At 41.2% G+C, this 20,425-nt stretch overlaps 1 protein-coding gene across 1 annotated transcript; it reads left to right on the top strand.

The window, feature by feature from the left end:
* The first annotated feature begins 1,542 nt into the window (after positions 1–1,542).
* Positions 1,543–14,724, top strand: LOC118364600 (uncharacterized). The gene is made up of 2 exons (XM_035746278.2): positions 1,543–2,114; positions 13,477–14,724. Exons 1-2 carry the CDS (start codon positions 1,734–1,736, stop codon positions 13,627–13,629), a joined length of 534 nt encoding a protein of 177 aa, XP_035602171.1. The 5' UTR covers positions 1,543–1,733; the 3' UTR covers positions 13,630–14,724.
* Positions 14,725–20,425: the final 5,701 nt, after the last annotated feature.

Raw genomic sequence — 20,425 nt, 5'->3', positions numbered from 1 at the left:
AGTTATAAGAAAAGCACAAACATAAACATTTATATTACAGTTACTTAAGGCAAAAACGAAAGTAGGTTAGTTGTTCGGGGTGGATGAGTGGACGTATAAGTTTGCGAGTTTGAACCTTGTCAGCATTTCAGATAATTAGCCATTTTTCAACTACTTACTACGTTTGAACTACTTTGCAACTACTTATCATGTTAGTTAACCATTCCCCTAACCTTAACTCTTTAACCTAACTCCTAAATTTAACCTTAACCCTAACCCCTAATCCTAACCCCTAGTTTAGCTAATGTTAGCCAGCTAGCTAACGTTAGCCACCTACATAGAATTTGTAACATATCATACATTTGGCAATTTTTTTAACATATAGTACGTTTAGCAAATTCGTAACATACTCTATATTTTGCAATTTCGTAAGATAAAATTTGAATTGTAATTCGTAACATATCATATGAAATGAGTGATGGACATCCACAAATTAATACATACAATACAAAACGCAACATATCATACGGAGTGTTTCGGATTTACTTGCAGAATAATAGGAAATGCTCTGAGACCAGGTTGGTTTCAAAGGCCTGGACCATAATGACTGAACACAGCCACACCACATTTTTTCAAACTTAGCAGGCAGGCAGGCCGGACCTACCTTAATGGCCGGCTTGACCTATCTTTCTGGCCGGACTTACCTGCCTAGCCAGCGGGCCAGACCTACCTACCTGGCCGGCCGACTGGTCCCATTAGGCTGGATGACCGACTGGTCTCATCTGGCCCTCCGTCCTATCCTATCTGGCCAGCAGGCCGACTGGACCTATTTGGCCGGCCGACTGGATCTGTCTATTTATGTTACATTATCTTATTGCATTATCGCCTATGTTACATTATTTTGTTGTATTATCATAATGTTACATGGTCTTGTTGCATTGTCATTTATGTTACATTATATTGTTACATTATAATTTGTTACATTGTCTTGCTATTTCATCAATATATTACATTATCTTCTTACATTATCGATGCTACATTATCTTGTTGTGTTATTGTTTGTTACGTTATCTTGTTATATTATCATTATGGTACATCATCTTGTTACATTATCATATATGTTACATTATCTTATTGCCTTGTCCTTTGTTACATTATCTTTGTTACTTTTTCTTCTTATTCTTCAATCAACAGACTGCTGTTTTTTCCTGTGTTCACTTACCATAAACACATACTTTAAGCATCACTTTTGTTATAGTTTTACCTTATTACAGTATCAAATATACCGTTTTTCATCATAACAAAGAAAAATAGGTATTTAAATATCTTGCACTGAACAGTCATCAATAACTACAATAATTCATTGTGACTGTTACTCATGTAGTTCATAATATCACCAGGGGGTTGCGCACAACTCCTATCCAGGCTACGGTACCTCTGCATTAGATGGACAGCATTTCTGCCTTACTGCTGGACTTGTTATTTGACTCCAGTTAGCTACTCAGTCTTTCCCCACCCCTAACCCTTCCCTGTCTCACCCACACAGGCCTCCTCTAAACATAATGAGCTGCCAGGGACGGACAGGGGAGGGGGAGAGAGAACGTAATTGCTTGCTTTACACAGCTTGTAGGCAGGCAGACATTTTAGGCAGAGAGACACAGAAGAACACTTGGAGAGATTGAGAGGAGGCACAACATTTTAAAAAAGAGAGAAGTAAGATAAAAGGGAAACAAATCACCAACAGCGCAAAAAAAATGGATCCCAACAAGATGCCAAACGCCCCACCACCAGGCTGGAACCCAGATGAGAAGTCTGGGATGGGACAACCAGCTCCTCCACCCTACCAGGACCATCCCCAGTACCCCAACACAGGATACCCTGAACCAGCAGGCTACCCCACCAATCCCCAGGGATACGCACCACCGCCCCAGTATGGAGGAGCTCCTGGGGCCCCTTACGGCCAGCCATACCCCCAGGGAGAGTACCCCCAGTCCACCGTCACAGTCCAGCCTACGGTGTTTGTGACCCGTGGAGCTCTGCCTTACCCTCTGCCAGACTACCTGGGCTACTCCATTTTCACCATGCTGTGCTGCTGCCTGCCACTGGGCATCGCTGCACTTATCTACTCCATCTCGGTGAGTGGGACTTTTATTGCTGTTTTAAGATTATTCAAATCTAATGTAGACTAATGTGTTTCCAGTAGAGATGTATCCCGAATAATTCACAGAACATAACTTTTTTCATTTTGTAGAGTAGTCAGTAGTGTATTTCTCACTCGAGTCTTTTTTTAGCATTATCCAAGAAACCCAGTTACCGGTTTTGTTTAAATAAAGGTCTCTCTCTCGCTCTCTCTCTCTACTTGGTGGAGGGCTGCACAGCTGGGGAGAGGAACATGTTTGTGATAGTTTTGGACTTACACTGTGGGTGTCTCACAGTCTTGAGTTCTGTTTTGAATAAGGTCCTCAGGATATGGTGGTTTGGGGGGTTCGGGGGAGGGGAGATGGGGCACGAAGTGGGAATTGGGGAGAGTGTGTGTAAGAAAGGGAGGGACCCTTCCCGGAATATGGGTGGTTAAATACGGGTGGTTAAACATGCGGATGACTTGACTGTGTGAGTGACGTAAGAGGAGGTGGTATTCAAAATGTAAAAGGTATACTGGGCTTATCAAATCGCAAAAGACAAAAGCAGAACTCCAACATCCCTCCCCCTTGTCCTTTGCCAAACCCCACCCTCGAATGGACAGCCACACTGAGAAGAGGGGTAGGAAAGGACTGGAAACCCTGAGCTATCCCTAAAAGCCCCAAGTCAATTTCAATTGCCAAAGCAAGTTAAATAGACAATAAACCAAATTTAAATAAACAAAAACTGTACAGTGAACATTACACTTCCAAAAGTTCCAAAAGAATAAAGACATTTCAAATGTCATTATGTCTATATACAGTGTTGTAATGATGTGCAAATAGTTAAAGTACAAAAGGGAAAATAAATCAAATTTAAACATAGGTTGTATTTACAATGGTGTTTGTTTTTCACTAGTTGCGCTTTTCTTTTGGCAACAAGTCACAAATCCTGCCTCTCTGATTGCACAATGTGATATTTCACAGATTGCGCACTGTGGATTTGTTATCGAATTCCTGTGGGTCTGTGTAATCTGACGGAAATATGTGTCTCTAATATGGTCATACATTTGGCAGGATGTTAGGATGTGCAGATCAGTTTCCACCTCCTTTTGTGGGCAGTGTACACATTGCAAGTCTCTTTACTTACTTGCTGTGATTACAAATGCATATCAGGATGGACAGCTAATTGTTGACCGGGTATGACTCATATAGATCAATGTGGGTAATGGAGGAAACATCCGGGTCAAAGCCTGGTAAAGAGAGAAAGGAGGTTGAAGACCTCTAAGATGTTATTATGGGTATCTTTATTTCACAATGAGACAGTGGATTTTTATCAAGTATCAAAGCCCAGTGGATGACTTCTAATGTAATAACTATATCAACTGAGGTTGATCAATGTGCTGGTGAATTGACTTCATCCACATCCATCATAGACATAATCACTCAGTAAAGTTCCTCCTCTCCTGGGCAAGTCAAGGGCTATTATATACTGTAAAATATTTCATATTTGTACTTCATATCAGCAACTATTTTTTTTACCAGAAAGGTGAGATGTTAACATTTCTTTGAGTATGTAGGATTACTAGTTATTGTTTATAGCCCTCTCATGATAAATAATTACTTTTGGGGATGATGTAGATTACATTTTCGATTACATTTAACTGGTTTTAATAAAGGCCAAATGAAATTTTCAATAAATCTGATTTTATATATAAATAAAGACTTGCTAAAAGTGAAAATATTCTGAGTTCTGACACATTTTGAGACGTCCTTCTGTGCATTTTAACCCACTGGGGTGGCAGGGTAGCCAAATCAAATCAAATTTTATTTGTCACATACACATGGTTAGCAGATGTTAATGCGAGTGTAGCGAAATGCTTGTACAGGGGCAGAACGACAGATTTGTAACTTGTCAGCTTGGGGATTTGAACTTGTAACCTCGCGGTTAATAGTCCAACGCTCTAACCAGGCTACCCAGCCTGATGAAGTCTCGGTGTGCTTGACAATGGGAGCGGAATTAGACGTGACCGCACCCAGTTCAGGCCTGGAGGAGATATACGGTAATGGGTGAGTGGTGTATTATCTCGCTAAGAGGCTACTTGACGCTCTGCCAGGAAGCTTGGCATGACTATCCCACACCGAGCCCTTCCCACCCTGCCTCAGTTGCGACAAGCTGCTAGTTGCCAGTGTTTGGCTTGGCACTGCGTACAGAGGTGACAAGCCAGACTGCAAACACAGTTTTCTTTTCTGTGTCTCCAAGTCAGCAGCACTGTCTGACTGGCACATAGACTTAATGCCCACTCACATATAGTACACCACCAGCCAATCTTGGGGTGGCAGGTAGCCTAGTGGTTGGAGCATTGGACTAGAAACTGAAAGTTTGCAAGATCAATTCCCTGAGTTATTGTTCTGCTCCTGAACAAGGCAGTTAACCCACTGTTCCTATGCTGTCATTGAAAATAAGAATTTGTTCTTAACTGACTTGCCTAGTTAAATAAAGTTTCAAATTAAATCTTAAAACGAAACTTCCCAGACAGGGAGAGATACAAAGGAGTTAAGTATCTCGGAAAATGTATGTTCTAAAAAATGTGTTACAGTACATTGCTTTTTCCTTAAAATAAATGTAGTTATGTCCTGTATGGGAAAGCTTATGACTTCCTATTTCCTGCCGACTTGTGGAAATGATTCCCTTGGATTACATACAGTGCATTTGGAAAGTATTCAGACCCCTTAACTTTTTCCATATTTTATTATATTATAGCGTCATTCTAAAAATAAAAAAATCCCCATCAGTCTACACACAATAACCCAAAACAGATTTTTTGAATTTTTTGCAAATTTATTACAAATAAAAAAACTGAAATATCACATTTACATAAGTATTCAGACCCTTTACTCAGTCCTTTGTTGAAGCACTGTTGGCAGTGCTTACAGCCTCGAATCTTCTTGGGTATGATGCTACAAGCTTGGCACAACCGCATTTGGGGAGTTTCTCCCATTCTTCTCTGCAGATCCTCTCAAGCTCTGTCAGATTGGATGAGGAGCGTTGCTGCACAGCTATTTTCAGGTCTCTGCAGAGATATTTGGTCGGGTTCAAGTCCGGGCTCTGGCCGGGCCACTCAAGGACATTCAGAGACTTGTCCCAAAGCTACTCCTGCATTGTCTTGGCTGTGTGCTCATGGTCGTTGTCCTGTTGGAAGGTGAACCTTTGCCTCAGTCTGAGGTCTTGAGCCCTCTGGAGCAGGTTTTCATCAAGAATCTCTCTGTATTTTGCTCCATTCATCTTTCCCTCGATCCTGACTAGTCTCGCAGTCCCTTCCACTAATAAAACACCCCCACAGCATGATGCTACCGACACCATGCTTCAGCGTAGGGATTGTGATAGCTTTCCTCAAGATGTGACGCTTGGCATTCAGGCCAAATAGTTCAATATTGGTTTCATCAGACCAGAGAATCTTGTTTCTTATGGTGTGAGAGTCCTTTAGGTGCCTTTTGGCAAACTCCAAGAGGGCTGTCATGTCCCTTTTACTGGCCACTCTACCATAAAGGCATGATTGGTGGAGTGCTGCAGAGATGGTTGTCCTTCTGGAAGATTCTCCCATCTCCACAGAGGAGCTCTGGAGCTCTGTCAGAGTGAACATCGGGTTCTTGGTCACCTCCCTGACCTAGACCCTTCTCTCCCGATTGTTCAGTTTGGCCGGGTGGACAGTTCTAGGACGAGTTTTGGTGGTACCAAACTTCTTCCATTTAAGAATGATGGAGGCCACTGTGTTCTCAGGGCCCTCATTGCTGCAGAAATGTTTTGGTACCCTTCCCCAGATCTGTGCCTGGACACAATCTTGTCTTGGAACTCTACATACAATTCCTTTGACCTTGTGGATTGGTTTTTGCTCTGACATGCACTGTGAACTTTGTGAAGTGACTATGCATAGATAATAACAGAGATTAGCAGTGGGGTAAAGGGTGGGGGGGGCAGTGCAAATAGTCTGGATAGCCATTTGATTAGATGTTCAGGAGTCTAATGGCTTGAGGGTAGAAGCTGTTTAGATGCCTCTTGGACCTAGACTTGGCGCTCCGGTACTGCTTGCCATGCAGTAGCAGAGAGAACAGTCTACGACTGGTGTGGCTGGAGTCTTTGACACTTTTTAGGGCCTTCCTCTGACACCGCCTGGTATAGAGGTCCTGGATGGCAGGAAGCTTGGCCCCAGTGATGTACTGGGCCATATGCACTACCCTCTGTAGTGCCTTGCGGTCGGAGGCCGAGCAGTTGCCTTACCAGGCGGTGATACAACCAGTCAGGATGCTCTCGATGGTGCAGCTGTAGAACCTTTTGAGGATCTCAGGACCCATGCCAAATCTTTTCAGTCTCCTGAGGGGGAATAGGTTTTGTTGTGCCCTCTTCACATCTTGGTGTGCTTGGACCATGTTAGTTTGTTGGTGATGTGGACACCAAGGCACTTAAGCTCTCAACCTCCCCCACTACAGCCCGTTGATGAGAATGGGGGCGTGCTTGGTCCTCCTTTTCCTGTAGTCCACAGTCATCTCCTTATTTAATCCATTTTAGGATAAGGCTGCAATGTAACTAAATGTGGAAAAAGTGAAGGGGTCTGAATATTTGCCGAATGCATTGTTGGTTAGTTGCATTCCCTATTTTATTGAGTTTGGATTATTCTAGGTTAGTTCGAGATCTATACAGGATCTTGTTATGTCGTGATTTATAGGACTTTCCACATTTCAGCGTGTTTTTCCTGGCCTAACACACGAGAGGGGGAGTAGCATTGTGTTTGGGATCTGTTGTGTTTGGGATTTTCGCCAGGTTGTCTGGGATGGGTAGGAGGAAGGGAAAGGCCTGTTGGAGGGTCAATAGGGGTACAGGCCGGGGGAGGGGAGGACAACAGGAATCTGCCTCTTGGCAATTCAACATTCACACAGTGGGGCCTTTCTAATATGGCGGACAAGAGGGCATAATCAGAGAGCAGAAAGAAGCTATTGTGTCTGTGTGCTCGTGCTTGTGTGTGTGTGTGTGTGTGTGTGTGTGTGTGTGTGTGTGTGTGTGTGTGTGTGTGTGTGTGTGTGTGTGTGTGTGTGTGTGTGTGTGTGTGTGTGTGTGTGTGTGTGTGTGCGTGCTCATGCGTGTGTGCTCGTGCTTGTGTGCGTGTGCTTGTGTGCGTGTGTGGTTGCCTGTGTGTGTGCTCGCCAGTGTGTGTGCTCGTGCGTGGTTGTGTGTCTGTGCTCGTGCTTGTGTGTGGTTGCGTGTCTGTGGCCGGAAGTGTTTTAGATTTGTGTCTGTGTGTCGCAGGCTGTGTGTTTTCCAGTCAGTAGGTTTTGAAATGATTCAGAGTGATTTGATTTGCCATAAAATACAGACAGGACAATGAACATATCCTTTTTAGAGATTGTACACAATTTCCTGGCAATTGTCTTCAAAAGGGGTTGCTTGTCTATTGTTTCCCTTGTCAAGTTTCAAGTACATTTAGTAATCCATTACACCTATTTTCCTGTCTTCTTAACATTCTGAAGAAAACAGTGCTTACACAGTTATTATTTGAATATTATTTATACTGTACTCTGGCAATATCAGATAATGATTACACACACTAACTCTATTAACACCAGTTGCTAGGATACCCCAGCCTCCTTTTATGAAGCGGCCCCTGTCTGGGGCCCCATGGGTTGTTGGGAATGAATAGGGTCATTACCACAGGTCCAAGTAGGATGTTGCTTATGCTGTTGGTATTTGCTCTAAACCCTGAACTTCATTGTGAATGTTATCTTTATTGTGACTGTCATGATATGTTGAGAATGGTTACTTCGATATTTGACCATGTCTGCGATAAAGCTGTTTTTTCAGACATCCATTTATGACATATTATTTATTATCTGTTATCTTTTAGGCTCTGTTTTTTAGTGTTTAACGTCCCCGAGTGCACTTTGAGGAAACAGAGATGCAGAAAATAAGTTATAGTGGCCTTAGACTAGAAAAACATAAACAATCATGGCCCCAACAACTAACAAATCTATGAATTTGAAACATTGTCGAACACAGCTCCTTTGTAAGCGGGACCGTTAGTGGCATGAATCCGCCATGTGTTAAGCTGAACCTACAAGCAACATGTGGTGAAAAGGGAAAGTGGCTGAAAGGTAATGTAAGGGAGAATCATTTAATGGAGAGCTCAGATGCACCAAACACCACAACGTCTGTGTTCCACTCCCAGTAATTACACAATTAATACAGTCCACACTCCAAAATGTTCTGTCATATTTTAGGTGAAGTGTAGAGACACAGCTGTCAATGAAAATAGCAACAGCATTGTTTCAGTTAACCCTTTGATAGCCCCTTTATCTATCAACATATTGCTTATACACACGCATCCCTCTTATCCCCATTACTGACAGTACCCTACTCTAACCTCACGTACGTACTGTATATTAGGTAGAATATGGTAGAGTTTGTTTTTGGTCTACTCTTGTAAGTATTCCTTCATTGATTATATCTTAGTGGAATAAGAAAGGATGTAGTTACTAATCTAACGCACTTCTTCTGTACATCGCGCTGTAATGTACAATTTACCTTATTTTAGCGCCCCAAAAACATAATACTTCCAGATCAACTGTAATAGGAATACCATTCTAAGCACAATTTCTCCCGTTTCCCGTTTCCAGCGAAATCAATGACGAGAAATTCATGTTGCCCGTCTCTGCTTGATTGAAGAAGGCAATGAGCTCCGTTGGGTCTTTTTTTATATGACGGGTGGGGAAGCGAAACCTACTGCGGGATAGGGGAAAGGGGGAGATCAACTGTGTGCGGAAACAGATTTATTTTCTTAGAGATGAACGTACTTTGGTGCGAAAAGTGCAAATCAATCACAGAGCAACAGCAAAGGACCTTGTGAAGATACTGGACGAAACAGGTACAAAAGTATCAATATCCACAGTAAAACGAGTCCTATATCGACACAACCTGAAGGCCGCTCAGCAAGGAAGAAGCCATTCCTCCAAAGCCACCAATAAAAGGTCAGACTATGGCTTGCAACTGCACATGGAGACCAAGACCGTACTTTTTGGAGAAATATCCTGTGGTCTGATGAAACAAAAATAGAAATGTTTGGCCATAATGACCATCGTTATGTTTGGAGGAAAAAGGGGGAGGCTTGCAAGCCGAAGAACATCATCCCAACCATGAAGCACGGGGGTGGCAGCATCATGTTGTGGAGGTGCTTTGCTGCAGGAGGGACTGGTGCACTACACAAAATAGATGGCATCACGAGGAAGGAAAATTCTGTGGATATATCAAATCAAATGTATTTATATATTGAAGCAACATCTCAACACATCAGTCAGGAAGGTAAAGCTTGGTCGCAAATGGATCTTCCAAATGGACAATGACCCCAAGCATACTTCCAAAGTTGTGGCAACATGGCTTATGGACAAAAAAGTCAAGGTATTGGAGTGACCATCACAAAGCCCTGACCTCAATCCGATAGAAACTTTGTGGGCAGAACTGAAAAAGCATGTGTAAGCAAGGAGGCCTACAAACCTTCCAGTTACACCAGCTCTGTCAGGAGGAATGGGCCAAAATTCACCCAACTTATTGTGGGAAGCTTGTGGAAGGCTACCCAAAACACTTGACCCAAGTTGAACAATTTAAAGGCAAAGCTACCTAAGTAAGTGTATGTAAACGTCTGACCCACTGGGAATGTGATGAAAGAAATAAAAGTTGAAATAAATCATTCTCTCTACTATTATTCTGACATTTCACATTCTTAAAATAAAGTGGTGATCTCAACTGACCTAAGACAAGGCATTTTTACTAGGATTAAATGTCAGGAATTGTGAAACTGAGTTTAAATGTATTTGGCTAAGGTGTATGTTAACTTCTGACTTAAACTGTACCTATTTGAAGGTTTGTGTCGAATTTTAATCTGGTTTTTAGGTCGGCGCTAAAGTTATCTTCAGAACTTAACAGCGGCTGTCGTGGCTTTTAAGAGGCATGATGGCTTGCAGTGATGACGCAAAAAATGTATGCATGCCGTTGTACAATTGACTAGGCATCCCCCTTACCCTGTCCCTGTCCCTTTCTTATTTTTAAACTGCGAGAGAAGCGCTACACCTGGTGGAGAGAAGCTGTAAGACACAGAATGAGTTGCTTTATGCGTGCTGTATGTTAACGCCATGACACGTCACAATTTAACGTACAGTGTCGGAAAGGTCAGTTTTTTTTTCAACTTTACTCCAATACTATCGGGTCATTACTAGGTCAATCAAAGCTTTAATAGAAACATAGTTCACACCCCAGATTTTGATGCCAACACAGTCACGACAGTCCCATTAGTTTTCATTGCAGCCTCGTTTGAATGCCGCTGTTACGCAAACTTGTACGGAATGGGGTTAGTCAACAGTACCATCCAGGAAACCAGATTAACTCTATTCAACTAGCTCTGTTTAGCTTAGCATTTTAACTGTCCATAACTGTCCATTTTTTTTGCATTTCAACTTAACATTTCAACAAAACAAATGTTAGCTGACTTACTTGTATGTCTATTAATTCAACATAAGTAGCTAAGTGGTTGATAAATGCTTACCTAGCTAGCTTGCTCTGATTATCTTAGCATGTTGCTGCTAGTTTGCTACATTTTACTCTTCGCTTCAAGTCAGAAGACTAGTTGTATCTAAGAGATGTTGTCACATTTGTCTGACTACTGTATCACAAATATTTCAAAACATTACAACTTTTAACTCAAATTTTTATTTACAAGAAGCTCAGTTCAAACCTCCTCCATGTTTTCAAGATGTGCATCTGTTAAACTCCGCCCATTGACCTTTTAGAAACCAATCGGATTTGTTCTTCCCTAAACCAATCAGATTCTTTCTGCCTTTAGAACAAAGTTGACTACACTTTGACAACCTTCTCTTCAGTCACAGACAAGAGCAAAAATCTGTTGACAGTGTAAATCAATCGTGGTCCCGTGTGGCTAAGTTGGTAGCCAGGGTTCTGGGCTTGATTCCCACGGGGTAACAGTACGAAGTCGCTCTAGATTGTCTGCTAAACGACCCCAAAAAATATAAATGCTCACTGGGTTGCTCAGTGAATGGCCCATTCACGAGTATTTCTGTACTGTCACTGAGAAGGCCCTTCATGTCGCAGAGATTAGAAAGACAGACTCCGTTAATGATCTGATTCTGTTCGATCTTGGGATTTTCTCACATATCAAGCATCTCACATCCTGCCCCTCCCTCTCCATGAGGTCACACAGAAACCCCAATACAATGTGTTCAGTTGTACATCCTCCACATATACAATTCATAAAATGATCACTTTGTCATCCCATTGCACTCCCCACATTGCTTAGAACAAATCCCAGATTGCAGATACAGTATTTATAAAAGAGGAGAATAACCACTCCTCAGTTACTTGTTCAGAATATTTTATTTGGAATTTAGTTGGTATTGAATGTAATGTGGTTTTCAAGGAGCCTGGCCCAACAGATTATATTATGATGAGTCATATGAGCAATATGCTGCAGTGCTGATAGAGGACAGTGGGGAAATCAGGAATGGAGTATTATGTGGGTAAGTGAATAGAATCAAACTTCCAGTAGGTTTCTGGGTCCTCATTTATATACCGTGCATACACTCAAAATATATCCCAAAATGTGCGTGTGCCAGTTTTATACATATATTTTTTAAACTAGACTTGAGAATGTACTTACCTCCCTGCAAACTTTATACCATTCATACTTACATCTGCTGGTGGTTGAAATATTGTATTGCAAGCTTGCAAGTGAGTATTTTGTGTGAATGGGGTATAAACTAAAATCAACAGGAAAACATATTATTAACAAGAATGCAACTATTTGCCATCAGTGAGGAGAGCGAAAACATGTTATATTTTTAGAATCTAAAATAATTAGACGTAGGAATATGTTTCCTATTTATTTTATTTTCATAACCATTGCAGAATATACATTTATTCCAGAATATACAGTGTTCCAGAATATACAGTATCCCTCACCTTTTCTGGCTGTGATATGGGTTCATATTCCATACAACAAATGACCACGCACATCTCTCATGTAATTGGACGTAGTAGCCTAGTAAATGGATAGACTATATGTATTTCAAGTTTTGCAATAGCACGGCAAACAGAGCATACAGACAGACAGATGGGATGGAGGAAATCTTGTGAACCTCAAGGAAATGGAAGAAAACCGTTTGGTAGAGTGCCCAGATAATTATTCAAGACACGCGAGTACACAGATCCTAAGAAACACAACAAATGTCCACTGTTAAGAGATCCAAGGAGCCCTTCTCCTCTAGCTAGCCGTGTAGAAACAATTATGATCCAGCTGTGAGTAATCAGGAGAAGGGTTTACAATAGCAGGCAGGCCTTCTCACGCCACACTAACCTAAATCAACACAGACCCTCTCTGCCTAAACCTTAAGTCAACCCTAGCCCTGCTGTGGAAGCCAACTCACATATTTCACCAGAGGACAGAAACAGATGGAGGCCATGTTAACAACGTCATGTGACTAGGGGGAGGTTGATTAAATTGAGACTTGAGTAAGTCGATGTTGAGTGGGAGGGCATGTTGTTCTTTTTTAAACATGGACTAAAGAGTAGGTATTTTGGTGCCTGTTGTTTGTGTTTTATAGGGACTTCCTGTTTGTCACAAGACTCTTCCTGATTTGGAGCCAGAAAGTAATCCAAGACCACATATGACACACACATGTTGTTCAAAATTTGCTGAGAAATTTACTGTTGCTTAGTGTGTGACTCATACTGACTGGTAGGCAGCTACTCCGAGATGTCCATGGCAAGGAGTGATGAGTCAAAGACACTGAGACTTATGTTAGTTGACTGAAACTTTAGCATTGCCTGTCAAACCTTGTTCTTCCCCCAAGAGAAAACATAACAGGTGTCAAAATGTGTCTCACAATATAGCCCCATTCCTAAGACTGTAGCTAGGGGAGAGAGCTACAAGAGTGAATCTGGCACACAGGTACAGTTGGTGCTCCATCCACAGCTGTTTCAACTTAGTGCTGCTTGGGGTGTGGCCACAGGAACTTAGTGTTCAAGTTGTTATATCATCACTAGTAGTTATTAATATGATCTATTGTAGATGTTCTACAGTGAGATAGAAAAATGTCTCTCTGCTTTTTATTTTCTGACTTAGTTGGCATGTTGGCTAAGCATTGTGTTTGTGAATGAATACTGCTTCTCCTGAAATAACTCAAATCAAATAAGAGCATGGCCCTAAATCATCGTTGAACTCTCTCTGTTGAAGTCTCTCTCTCACTCTCTTTCCTGAATGATGATTACAACAATTACAACTCTCCCTCCCTCCTTTCCTTCCTTCCTTCCCCCCTCTGCTCTCAGACTCGAGACGCCAACAACCAGGGTCACCAGCAGGTTGCTGAGAGGAGTTCTCGTCTAGCACGGATACTGAACCACTCCGCCCTGGGTATCGGCATCACCGTCATCATCCTGTACATCGTCTACGTCGTCATCCTGGCCAAAAATATCCACTGATCTGACACATAAACATCGGCTAGCACCACAGCCACCTTCTCTCAACCCCAGCCCCCAAAATCAGGCACTTTCCAAAGAGATACATAATGCTGTTTATTCATCAATGCTTTTTTTAAAACTATATATCTAATGACTTGCTTTTTTAAATCCCTGCAGACAGGATAGTTTAAATTGTTAATTCATTTGTCTGTTTAATTTGAATTTTAATATACATAAATAAACAACAAATGATGGATACTGATAGTTTTTTGGACTATTTCTAATAAATGTCTAAAGGATAGTGTACGTGTATTCACTGTGTATGGATAAGTCATATCAGAGTTTAGAGACACATTTGACAATGTTATGAGAATGCATCAGAAAGAGACTATTCTTAAAGTCTGAGAGGATATGTATTAGTTGATGTCAATACACAGAGTGCCAGTAAGGTTACCACTCACAAGAATAAACATTTTGCAACTCAATGTCAAACATTTACTTCTTGTTGTACAAATGTATGAATTTGCTCAATTCATTGTTCTGTGCTGTCAGCAATGGCACAAGCAATACTCAACTCAATTTATTTTGGACAACCGTGGAGACTAAGACCTAGATTCAAACTGTGGCACAGAAGATCCTCTGTATAGCACAATTTAAATGTAAAGGTAATTTACGATTTAGTCAACATATGCAGGGTTTACCGTGAATGCAGTCTGGCGAATGCAGGAACATGGCCTTCCACTCTGCAGATGTAATCCAACCCTAGAAGTAAAAAGAAATTGCAGAGCTGTTCCAGTTTGGCCTTACAGTTGATTAATTTGGTGAAATGTTCACACTATTCCATGTAATGTATAGTCACATATTGCCAGATTATGTATATCACTCTCTATATTAGGTATATATTTTATGTTAGTATATATTCAGTGACTCTCACCTCTTCTATATACCAAGGGGTTGTACTTGATCCTTCTCTAACGTATGTAGTTGTTGGAAAAAGTGTTGACCTTGTATTATGTATTTTTGTTTGTGAAAACACAAAAGAAGAGACCATTATAAGAATGCAGATATGTAAACCATTTTTTTTCCAAATAAAGTTCAAAGGGTAAATAAATCACACACTGATTTCAGACAAATTTAGATCAAAAGCCTTTTGACTGGCAGCAGGCTACCGCTAATAATCCACTTCCAAGTCCAATTGATTAACAACAAAAAAGCATGATTAATCTTAACACTGAACATTTCTCTCTTTACCCTCTGATTTATGTGTATTCAAATTTGTATTATATACAGTACCAGTCAAGTTTCTTTATTTTTTACTATTTTCTCCATTTTAGAATAATAGTGAAGACACAAAAACTATGAAATAACAGATATATATCCATGTAGTAACCAAAAAGGTGCTAAACAACTCAAAATATATTTTAGATTTTAGATTATTCAAAGTAGCCACCCTTTGCCTTGATGACAGCTTTGCACACTCTTGGCATTCTCTCAACCAGCTTCACCTGAAATCATTCAACAGTCTTGAAGGAGTTCCCACATATGCTGAGCACTTGTTGGTTTATTTTCCTTCACTCTGCGGTCCAACGCATCCCAAACCATCTCAATTGGGTTGAGATCAGGTGATTGTGGAGGCCAGGTCATCTGAAGCAGCACTCCACCACTCTCCTTCTTAGTCAAATATCCCTTACACAGCCTGGAGGTGTGTATTTGGACTCATATCGTGGAGAAATTACAAGATTGTTATAATACTGTTATTGCATCGAATGGTTGTTTTATGCATCAGAATAGGGTTGGAACTCTTTTGTGTCTGTGTGAACTGAGAGGAGCTTCTGAGATTTAACTCTAGCAACTGATTAATGATGGTCTTGTCCTCTCTTGGAGCTCGCATTCCATAGAATGAATTGATGTTTCTCTACTATGAAGTACCAGGGACGAGATCAGAGCCTTGTCTTAGGGGCCAAACTCTGTACAACAAGAACAGTCTTCATAGCAAATACTATCTGGCTGGGTGATACTCCTTTCTCATTTATCAAGTCTCACCTTGTGACCCATTCCACACATCCGTTGTTTGTCATGTAGACTAAGGGGGTGTATCTTTGCTATAAAAGGGGTTTGTATTCTTTGTCTCAGGGATCTCAACAAAGCATCTAAGAGTGGTTTGTCGACCAGCCATCGTTATTGCAGAGTACTCACATAATTCACTTGAGTGTGGGGTGTGACATGCTTTCCTTATTAATAAGTGAATACAGATTTAGATTAAGTATAACTCTGACTTGTTTGTCTCTGCTCATTCGATAATACAGACATGAACCTCTACACTCATCAGACCAAAGGACAGATTTCCACTGGTCTAATGTCCATTGCTCGTGTTTCTTGGCCCAAGCAAGTTTCTTCTTCTTATTAGTGTCCTTTAGTAGTGGTTTCTTTGCAGCAATTTGACCATGAAGGCCTGATTCACACACACTCTCTGAACAGTTGATGTTGAGATGTGTCTGTTACTTGAACTCTGTGAAGCTTTTATTTGGGCTGCAATTTCAGAGGCAGGTAACTCTGATGAACTTATCCTCTGCAGCAGAGGTAACTCTGGGTCTTCCTTTCCTGTGGCGGTCCTCATGCGAGCCTGTTTCATCATAGCTCTTGATGGTTTTTGAGACTGCACTTGAATGAACTTTCAAAGTTCTTTAAATGTTCCGCATTGACTGACCTTCATGTCTTAAAGTAACGATGGACTCTCATTTCTCTTTGCTTATTTGAGCCGTTCTTGCCATAATATTGAATTGGTATTTTACCAAATAGGGCTATCATCTGTATACAACCCCTAACTTGTCACAACACAACTGATTGGCACAAATTCATTAAGACGGAACAAAATGTCACAAATTAACTTTCAACAAGGCACACTTGTTAACTGAAATACATTACAGGTGACTACCTCATGATGCTGGTTGAGAGAATGCCAAGAGTTTGCAAAGCCGTCATCAATGCAAAGTGTGGCTACTTTGAAGAATCTCAAATATAAAATATGTTTAGATTTGTTTAACACTTTTTTTCGTTACTACATGATTCAATATGTGTTATTTTGTATTTTTTTGTCTTCATTATTTTTCTACAATGTAGAAAACAGATGAACTGTTTTCTACAGAGAATTATTAAACTCAAGTTGCAAACACACAAACACTTTAGTTTAAATGTTTTCAAAACATGTTTGCACTGGGCCTTCACTAGTCTTGTATTAGCGGACAAATATAGACGTCTTCAGTGCGGGCAATTTACCCTTATTGGAGGTTACATGTAATTGGATCTTTGAAGTAGTCTATTAGCCTACATTGTTGTGTGATTCATTTCAAGGACACTTGTTTAAGTCAAGACTCTTTAGCCATTGTATAGCCTACTGATGTAACATGAGAGACTGAATGTAAGGCTGACATAAGAACACATCAGCTGTTATTACAACCTATATAATCATGTTATTTCTTTGTAGGTACCTGCCGGTGTATTCTCTTAATCATCTTTTACCCAAACGTTTTAGAGTGGACCAGATTTTGATAGTGGCTTGATAGTGGCTTTAGCTCTTAGTAGTCTGTTATTGCATCTTAGTGAAGTGACGTGGAAACAACGTTGATTCAACCAGTTTTTGCCTAGTGGGTTGCCAGTTGACAATGTGGGAGCATTTTGATTTACAACCTCTGCCTTACATGCAGTTTACGCTGAGAGTTGTGTGGTAAGAATAACCAAAAAGTGGAACTTGTCCTCTAAACAATTAAAGGTAAGATTGCACTTATTTGATGGAATGAGGAAATGAGCGTGTGTCTGTGGTTCCTTCGTGAATAATTAACAACATTGCCCACATGCATGATACCTCTTCCTCCCAACAGTATGTATGTATGGCCACTATTCTCTTTCCTATTAAGTAAGGTGCATTATTTGTATTGAAATGTTCATCTCAGTAGAATGTAAATGTACATTCTTAGAAGAAAGGGTTCTGTGCCCCAACAGCATAACCCTTTTTGGTTCCAGGTAGAACTATTTTGGGTTTCATGTAGAACCGTCTGTGGAAAGGGTTCTACATAGAACTCAAAAGGGTTCATTTGTAAGTGCTTAATTAACGTACCCTGTTCCACGGCTCAATTTACCCCCCATACCCGGGGTACATTGTGCCAAGAGACCAATTCTTTTGGACAAGCTATTTCCAGGGATACACAACATCCTAAAATATATTTCAATATCTATTAGAAAGAATACTATATTTTCCTTGATGGAGTGATGCCGAATGTAAAAAATGTCTCAATTTCCCCCACTCTCCCCAACAAACCCAACCTCTGCAACCTTTGAACCTCATGAAACCCAAAGTGCAATACCTTGTTTTTATATTTGAATCATTACATATAATAATAAATAATAATAATATATGCCATTTAGCAGACGCTTTTATCCAAAGCGACTTACAGTCATGTGTGCATACATTCTACGTATGGGTGGTCCCGGGGATCGAACCCACTACCCTGGCGTTACAAGCGCCATGCTCTACCAACTGAGCTACAGAAGGACCACATATAGGCTGATAACGTTTTATATATATATAGAAAGATTTAACAGAGTCAATAAGTTGATGCAATGTAATTACCCTGTTTATATTTCCCTATCGATGAGCTTTTTGAGGAATCAATGTCCAAAAACATCAGTGTTCATCAGCAGTTTGAATAAGGATGAATTTTTGAAAAGCTTATGATAAGTAACACTGGCCCTCACTCTTCTTTTAATACGAACCATCTGCGTGATAACACCCACATGTTTATTACTGTAACGGCTTTCTTGTGGAGAAGGAGAAGCGGACCAAAATGCAGCATGGTGGTTACTCATGTTCTTTAATGAAAAATGAACAATACATGAAATAACTAAAATATTAAAAACAACAAACGGAACGTGAAAACCTATACAGCCTCTCTTGTGACAACAAACACAGAGACAGCAACAATCACCCACGAAACACTCAAAGAATATGGCTGCCTAAATATGGTTCCCAATCAGAGACAATGAATTCACCTGCCTCTGATTAAGAACCGCCTCAGGCAACCATAGACTTTCCTAGACAACCCTACTCAGCCACAATCCTAATACCTACTAAAACCCCAATACAAAAACACACCACAAAATAAACCCATGTCACACCCTGGCCTGACCAAATAAATAAATAAAACACAAAATACTAAGACCAAGGCGTGACAATTACACAGACAGGTTATACATGGCTGCTTCAAATAAAATCAAATAAAATCAAATTGTATTTGTCACATACACATGGTTAGCAGATGTTAATGCGAGTGTAGCAAAATGCTTGTGCTTCTAGTTCCGACATTGCAGTGATAACCAACAAGTAATCTAACTAACAATTCCAAAACTACTGTCTTATACACAGTGTAAGGGGATAAAGAATATGTACATAAGGATATATGAATGAGTGATGGTACAGGGCAGCATACAGTAGATGGTATCGAGTACAGTATATACATATGAGATGAGTATGTAGACAAAGTAAACAAAGTGGCATAGTTAAAGTGGCTAGTGATACATGTATTACATAAGGATGCAGTCGATGATATAGAGTACAGTATATACGTATGCATATGAGATGAATAATGTAGGGTAAGTAACATTATATAAGGTAGCATTGTTTAAAGTGGCTAGTGATATATTTACATAATTTCCCATCAATTCCCATTATTAAAGTGGCTGGAGTTGGGTCAGTGTCAATGACAGTGTGTTGGCAGCAGCCACTCAATGTTAGTGGTGGCTGTTTAACAGTCTGATGGCCTTGAGATAGAAGCTGTTTTTCAGTCTCTCGGTCCCAGCTTTGATGCACCTGTACTGACCTCGCCTTCTGGATGTACCAGGCGGTGATACAGCCCGCCAGGATGCTCTCGATTGTGCATCTGTAGAAGTTTGTGAGTGCTTTTGGTGACAAGCCAAATTTCTTCAGCCTCCTGAGGTTGAAGAGGCGCTGCTGCGCCTTCTTCACGGCGCTGTCAGTGTGAGTGGACCAATTCAGTTTGTCTGTGATGTGCATGCCGAGGAACTTAAAACTTGCTACCCTCTACACTACTGTTCCATCGATGTGGATAGGGGGGTGTTCCCTCAGCTGTTTCCTGAAGTCCACAATCATCTCTTTAGTTTTGTTGACATTGAGTGTGAGGTTATTTTCCTGACACCACACTCCGAGGGCCCTCACCTCCTCTCTGTAGGCCGTCTCGTCGTTGTTGGTAATCAAGCCTACCACTGTTGTGTCGTCCGCAAACTTGATGATTGAGTTGGAGGCGTGCGTGGCCACGCAGTCGTGGGTGAACAGGGAGTACAGGAGAGGGCTCAGAACGCACCCTTGTGGGGCCCCCGTGTTGAGGATCAGCGGGGAGGAGATGTTGTTGCCTACCCTCACCACCTGGGGGCGGCCCGTCAGGAAGTCCAGTACCCAGTTGCACAGGGCGGGGTCGAGACCCAGGGTCTCGAGCTTGATGACGAGCTTGGAGGGTACTATGGTGTTGAATACCGAGCTGTAGTCGATGAACAGCATTCTCACATAGGTATTCCTCTTGTCCAGATGGGTTAGGGCAGTGTGCAGTGTGCAGTGTGGTTGAGATTGCGTCGTCTGTGGACCTATTTGGGCGGTAAGCAAATTGGAGTGGGTCTAGGGTGTCAGGTAGGGTGGAGGTGATATGGTCCTTGACTAGTCTCTCAAAGCACTTCATGATGACGGAAGTGAGTGCTACGGGGCGGTAGTCGTTTAGCTCAGTTACCTTAGCTTTCTTGGGAACAGGAACAA

Source organism: Oncorhynchus keta, chromosome 31 (assembly GCF_023373465.1).
Source record: "Oncorhynchus keta strain PuntledgeMale-10-30-2019 chromosome 31, Oket_V2, whole genome shotgun sequence".
Classification (NCBI taxonomy): Eukaryota; Metazoa; Chordata; class Actinopteri; order Salmoniformes; family Salmonidae; genus Oncorhynchus; species Oncorhynchus keta.
Note: the sequence above shows the minus strand (reverse complement) of the source record. Positions and strands in the feature narration are given on the sequence as shown.